The sequence below is a fragment of the Psittacula echo genome (assembly GCF_963264785.1).
Source record: "Psittacula echo genome assembly, chromosome: 2".
NCBI lineage: Eukaryota > Metazoa > Chordata > Aves > Psittaciformes > Psittacidae > Psittacula > Psittacula echo.
Window position 1 is genome coordinate 65646889 of NC_137737.1, and position 7421 is coordinate 65654309.

The 7421-nt window shown below is 44.2% G+C and overlaps 1 protein-coding gene across 1 annotated transcript in view; it reads right to left on the reverse strand.

The window, feature by feature from the left end:
- The window catches only part of RNF144B (ring finger protein 144B), a gene marked incomplete at both ends in the record, with an annotated part of 30396 nt that extends 23573 nt beyond the window's left edge, over positions 1-6823 (reverse strand). Inside the window, one exon of the mRNA XM_080609592.1 lies at positions 6659-6823. Coding sequence (XP_080465718.1) covers positions 6659-6823 — 165 coding nt within the window. The remainder of the gene's footprint in view (positions 1-6658) is intronic.
- Positions 6824-7421: the final 598 nt, after the last annotated feature.

Sequence of the window (7421 nt, forward strand, 5' to 3'; positions counted from 1 at the left end):
CTAAATTACTATAGAAGTGCTATGTGTTCAGTGCCAACATTAGCAGGTGTGGGAATTCCATTTTTTATAACTTTAAAACAAAGCTATTCTGAAACATGGAAAAAGAATCCCAAATGTCAAAACTTGACAGCTTGCTACCTGTGAGTGGAAGTGGAAAACAACCTGAGGTGAAATTTATATAAAGTGGGGCATTTTACAGCACAGGTCTAGTTAGGAAGAGGAAAAAGTAGTGCTCTGGTGTACCTGTGAGCACATGCAGGTGTCTCCAAGGATGGGGGAAAGAGGAGGAAGAACAGCAGACCAAATTCCTTCTTGAAAATTAGCACAAAGAAACAGAAGAGATGCTAAAACCCAGTGCTGGCTAGATTAAGGCAAATACAAATTTTCCCTTACTCAGAAGTTTTACTAAGTAGTTTTTCAATGGAGTATTCATGTACATTTGCTCAATTTATCAGGCAATCCACGCTCTTTTCATCTGCCTTCTCCTTGTCTTTCATCTACTCAGTCTCCTCTGCTCTCAGGCTTTTCTGCCCATGCTTTTTGCTGATGGTGCTGATCCTCCACATCAGTTTGTCTCCACTTCTGCAGTGCTCTCCTGCACAAGTGATCTGAGGCTCCACAGCACCAAGGACAAAATGTCAGTATTTAGCCACCCAAAGCTGCTTTTAAAAAGATTAAGGAAAGCAGAGGAGCCTTAAGTGCAACACAGAAACTCCTATTTCTGGAAGGGCTGCCCCTTCCCCTCCAACAAAAGTAGCTGGCAGCAGAATGCAAGCCCCCCTGACAGAAGCTGCAGCCTCCCAAGGCCCTGACTCACCAGGCAGGCAGCTGCCCAGGGTGCCAGGCTGCCAACAGCAGCAGAAGAGCCTTTTACACCCATGTCTAGCCCTGGCCCTGCTGTCACATATAGCTGCAGCGGAAAATCTTGTTCTCACAAACACTTTCAAGATCACCTTCTACTTGTTGAATAGCCAAGACAACACAGAAGCTACCTGGGCTTTTATTCAACGTTGTACACTGACTTCTAAGGTTGTATGAAGTTTAATCTCATTCAGACTGAATTGTGTGCACCAAAATAACAAACAGGTGGATCATCATATTTGTTTTGCACCTTTCGTTACTCGGTTACCTCACATATTTCTCAGAAGTATAAGACCCAACAAAGAATTTGCTTGGAAAAAAAGAAGGGTGAATCACGCTAGTTCTGCACAAACATGTGCTGACAACAGAAGCACATACAGGAAAATATCTTCTGTTTTCAGGGTTTGTTACCTGTTGTCTTAGGCATATCAAACCCTGTTCCAGTAAATAACACACAGATGGATCTAAGAAGCTGTTTGATGTAAACAGCAGCAATGCTTTTATTGCTCACCTGGCTCTCATCAGGACTCTGAAACACTAAGGAGCAAGGGGAAAAGACGAAAGACAAAACCAAACAGAATAGTTATGCAAGGAAGAAGCTGACGCTGGCTTTTTTACTGACCCCCAAAACCATGTTTTAAGTAACAGCACTGCACTGATTCCCTTCTATCATCACTGCCACCACGGCAATCTTATCACAACTGGTAAAACCTCATCTCCATGACTGCTACAGGCTCCAGACTCACGCCAAGTCTTACACAGGGCCCTTAGTATTTCCAGTATTACTGCTAGTCCTACAGTCCTCACTACTGCTTCCAAAGTGTAATTTATGCTGTGCCAGCTACCAAGGAACCACTTGCAATAGGAAGTGAGGTGCATGTGCTCACACCACGCGTCTCTGCCAGCTATTTTCCCAGTTTCAGCCAGGTTTTGAAAAGGCAGGAGTCTCCAAGATGTATACTTTCCAGGTAGTTTAATGAGTACCAAAGCCTGGGTAACATCCAGTGCCCCCTCCAAAAGCAAAACTGGGCGGTCAGCCCATCCATTTCTGGCACTACCCTGTTCAAGCACAGCTGAATCTTGCCTGCGTGAAGCACCTCTGGAGCTATCAGAGGGAAGGAGAAGAACAAAGGATACAAACATGTAGAATTGACTAGGAATAAGTTTAATATTCACAATATAATTGACAAGAAAAGCACAAAGGACTGCAGATAGGAAGGATATCCCACCAAATACACAAGAAGGATGAATGGCAAGACAAAAAACAAGATAAGCAGTATCAGGAATAGACGAGAGCCCCTCCACTTTTGGGAATGGGGCAAATAGCAAAAAGTTCTGTAAAACATACATTGCTGAATATATATATATATAAGAATGTGGGCCACACCATGGCACTTCCACAAAGGTTTTATAGGTATAGGAAATGAATTGAGTAATGCAAACTGCCAAGCCATCAGGTACTCTAGAGCCATTTTCAAATTCTTAGGATGTGTAAATGTGTGCTTTATCTCACATTTCAGTGGAGTCTTACATCAAATGCAACACATGTTGATAAATACAAGGCTGATGCCTCTTCAGACCTGACTGGGCTACCAAATAAGATGGTGTGTTCTGCAAGCCATCTGCTTTTTCTTCTCTGAACACAGAGAGTAAAAATGTGCATGGCTATTTGAAAACTCCTGTCTTACTAGCAACATTCCACCAAAATGCAAACATACATCTTCTTAAACACAGGTTACTTACTTTGGCTAGAACACAGCTTTTACAAGGCATAATGTTTACTAAAAGAGTCTCTAAGCTGAAAAAATAGCTGTACACAATTCTAACTCATTTGAATTCCTTGGTTTTACAGGCTACAAGTGAAAAGGAGATACAAGCTCACCCCCACAAATGCCTAAATAGTAACAATTTTCAATTATTTCCACAGCCAAAAATACTGCAGTGAAAAACAATCATAGACATGGAATCACCATTAGTTAGCAAAAAAAAAAAGATGTCACACATATAATAGAACAAAAAAGAAATTAAACTGTTTCATCTTAGTAGAGCAGAACCTATTTTGTCCACGTCAAGCCCTTTTCTATTTCAAATTTAAAACTACTCTTGGATCTATATAATTAACCTTAAGTGGTAGGAGATAAGAATAAACTACATATGATGAAAGGCGTTGCCAGCTGAAAAACTCCTATGGGCTCGATCCCATAGCTCACAGTTGACAGCCTTACCCCAATCTCTGTCTTAAGGGTAGAATAAAAGTATCTAGAAGCCCTGCCATAAGCAGGAGGAAATTTAGGGCATTGCATACTAGTGCAGCTACTGCAGGCTGTGGCCCTTAGCAATCCCCCATGCAAGCACCAGCACCAAAGCCCTCTGTGGAAAGATGCTTCTGATTCTGCTCTTCGGAGCTGCTCAAGGGGCAACACATACGGCCTCCCAGAAACCGCTCTGGATTCAAGACAGAAAGCCATAGAGTCAAGTTAAAAGTTTCCAGAGTCCTCTGATACAGGATGTAAGATCTACATGTTTCTGTTGCATCAGTCCAGACATGTCCATTGAGAGGATGTTCAGACAGAAGCAACAACAGCCAGACAAAGGGTAGGCATGGAGCGTAAACACAACTGAGACATACTACACCCACTGAAATAAACAGAGCATGTCTAAAACTTCTCCCAGCTGCATTCAGCAGTCACTCATGGCTGGCTCTTGGTTCAGAGGAAGTCAGTGAAGTTTGCACAAATGCCAAACAACTGCGACTGTACTCTCCTCTTCACTGTCATGGCACTCGAGAACCAAGCTCAGAGCAGATGCTCTTCCTGCTACCAGCAAGGTAAGGGGTATATGTATGGGGTGGCAGCTGCAGCATCAACTGCGGACAGGCAGGGACAGCAACATTCCCAGCCACCATCGACATCTACCTCTGGCCAGTGCCCTGGAGGAGCGGAGAGCCCAGTGCTGCCTGGCATAGTCCTCAGCAGTCCTCCCTTCCTTGCCCAGCTAACACTGAGGTTAATGTGCCATTGAGGATACTAAATCAGAGAAACTGAATTTTTGGAGAATAGTGGGAGTACTGTAAAGGTATTAACTTCTTTTTTCTTTTCTTTTTTTTTTTTTTTTTTTTAATTTAGAGCAGTATCTTCATACCTACTTGTATGTTTTCTTAAAACTAACATACAAAACTGTTTTCTGAAAGTTGGCATGGAAAACAAAATCCATGAAGTTCAGGTTGAAAATGCATATAAATCGATCTTATCCTGGTTTCTTGAAACACAGCTGGATTCTTATCTCATTTAAGCTACCTTGAATTCAGAATAAATTAAGATACTCTCACACAATCTGGCTTCACAAATATCACCTTCCTTCCACAAGTTCAAACAATCAAGGGCAAAACTTAAATGTACTTGCTTGAAGCTTATCCACAATTTGTTGCTAAAAAAATAAAAACAAGCACATTTAATACAGAGTTAAAAAAAAACATCCTTTCATTGGCTTCTGACCTGTTTCCAAAATCCATTAGTCAGGTACATCAAAGTCACTATCACCAGAGAACTAGGTCTATTTTCCTATGCTGACAAAGAGACCAGAAGAGTACTAATATCTGCAGGGCTTTTATAAATTCACCCAACTGCCGCCTTTATCACTTCCATCAGCTTTATTTCATCTGACTTTGCAGGACAGTAAGTCCTCACTGACAACTACAGGCAACGCATGACCTGGGCAGCATCTCTGCAGCATAGACTGCAGATGCAAAGGTTCAATTGGCCAAGGTTTGGTTTTGTTTAGACTTTCTGATTGCCCTTGAAAACTATATACAAGACTTAGAAGGACTCTGAGTACTCAAAATTGTAATGGGAAAACTAAACCTCACAGTTATCCTATGATGTTTCAAGATTTTGCTTCAGAAAAAAATAAAGACTGAGATTGCATATAGATTGCATAAGTTCTCTGACAGTCTTAAAATGCATCAGGTTTTCTTCCAAGTGATAATACATCTCCCTACTTCTGAGATGTATTATTATTTGCTACCAGAGCATCCGTTAAGAGTTACAAATTATCTAAAGCAGAATGACAGAGAAGTCTTTCAAATAAGGCAAGACAGACTAATAGAATCTTAGAATCAGCTAGGTTGGAAAAGATCTTTAAGATCAAGTCCAGCCATTACCCAGGACTGCCAAGACCACTAAACCATGTCACCAAGGGCCTCATCTAGACAGTTTTTGAACACTTTCAGGGACAGTGATTCCACCACTTCCCTGGGCAGCCTGTTCCAATAAACTGATCACCCTCTCTGGAGAAATTTTTCTTACTATCCAATCTAAACCTCCCCTCACACAGCTTGAGGCCGTTACCTCTTGTCCTATCACTTGTTAGTTGCGAGAAGAGACCAACCCCCACCTCACTACAACCCCACCTCACTCAGGTACTTGTAGGAGCAGTAAGGTCCCCCCCGAGCCTTCTCTTCTCCAGACTAAACAACTCCAGTTCCCTCAGACATTCCTGATCAAACTTATGCTCCAGACCCTCCATCAGCTTCATTGCCCTTCCCTGGACCCGCTCCAGCACCTCAGTGTCTCTCTTGTAGTGAGGGGCCCAGAACTGAACACAGGATTTGAGGTGCAGCCTCACCAGTGCCCAGTACAGGGGGATGATCACTGCCCTGCCCTGCTGGCCACACTATTGCTGATACAGGACAGGATGCTCTTGGCCTTCTTGGCTCCCTGGGCACAAGCTGATTCATGCTGAGCTCCAGATCCTTTTCCACTGGGCAGTTTTCCAGCCACTCTTCCCCAGGCTGGAGCGTTGCATGGGGTTCTTGTGACTCAAGTGCAGGACCCGGCACTTTGCCTTGTTGAACCTTATACCATGGGCCAGAGCCCATTCATCCAGCCTGCCCAGATCCCTCTGCAGAGCCTCCCTACCCTCCAGCAGATCAACACTACTTCCCAGCTTGGTGTCGCCCACAAATTTACTGAGGGTACACTCAATCTCCTCACCCAGATCATCAATGAAGATGTTAAACAACACCGGCCCTAACACCGAGCCCTGAGGGACACCACTTACTGACTGGTTGACAATTAGATGTCACACCATCCACCACCACTCTTTGGGCTCAGCCATCCAGCCAGTTTCCAACCTAGTGAAGAATACAGCTATCCAGGCTATCAGCAGCCAGTTTCTCCAGGAGGACACTGAAGACGGTGGGAGACAGTGTCAAATGCTTTACTACTCAAATAGACAATGTCCAGAGCCTTTCCTTCATCAACCAGGTGGGTCACCTTATCACAGAAGGAGATCAGGTTGGTCAAGCAGGACATGCCCTTCATGAACCCATGGTTCATGACTGGGCATGATCCCTCCATTTTCCCACACATGCTTTATGATCTCACTTAGGATCATCTGCTCCATGTCCTTCCCCAGCACTGAGGTCAGGCTGACAGGCCTGCAGTTTCCAGGGTCTTCCTTCCTGCCTTTCTGCAGAGAGATGTCATGTTGGCCAGCCCCCAATCCCCTGGGACTTTCCCACTAGACCAGGACTGCTGATAGATGATAGAGTGGATTAGCAAGCTCCTTGCCAGCTCCTTCCGCACTCCTGGGTGTAACCCATCCGGCCCCATAGATTTGTATATGCCTAAGTGGAGCAGGAGATCGTAATTTGGTAATAACAAATGCCTTTAGGAAAGTATCCTCTATCAGCATAGATAACACACCCTTTTTGTATAGGAGAAGCAAACCCATCTCACAGTTCTGCATATCTCCCATTACATTGCTCCTGTAATGTAAAGATGCTGCTGGAACCTACCGATGTACAAAAGATGCAGCTGCATTCCTGAAGAGTAGTCATCTTATCCAGGGAATATTCACAGAGACATAGTTTGCAAGTGAGCAGGGGCTCCAGAGCTAACTCTCCAGCTTCTGACTTGTCAGCTGTCATGGTGTAAGGACAAGCTTCCCCAGCGGAGCCCATTCACTCATTAATGGTCAGCTCAGCCTGAAAAGAGAAATCAACAGCTGAAACATCCCACAAGCCTTGTAGTCACTTCTCATTGACATCTGAATTTACACCTGAGATCCATAAAAGCACCTGCACATCCAAATGTACGACTTCAGCATCTCGGTGCCAGTTTCACACTTCAGGTCATCAAAATTTACAGAGAAGGTGCCTGAGAGCTCACCTCCCCAAAACGTGTTGGGAACAGGGCTGGGTTCTCCGAGAACATTCACCTTGCTGGCACAAAGCACCTCAGTCAGGCTACTCATCAAATTAAAAAACAAACAAAATTCACACAGATGAGACACTACCTATGTTATATGCCACAGTACAGTATATGCAGTATATGCAACTGAAAGAGAGTAGATTTAGATCAGATATTAGGAAGAAGTTCTTTCCTGTGAGGGTGGTGAGGTCCTGGCACAGGTTGCCCAGAGAAGCTGTGCCTGCCCCATCCCTGGCAGTGTTCGTGGCCAGGTTGGACAGGGCTTTGAGCAACCTGGTCTAGTGGAAGGTGTCCCTGCCCATGGCAGGGTGTTGGAACTGGATGAGCTTTAAGGTCCCTTCCAACCCA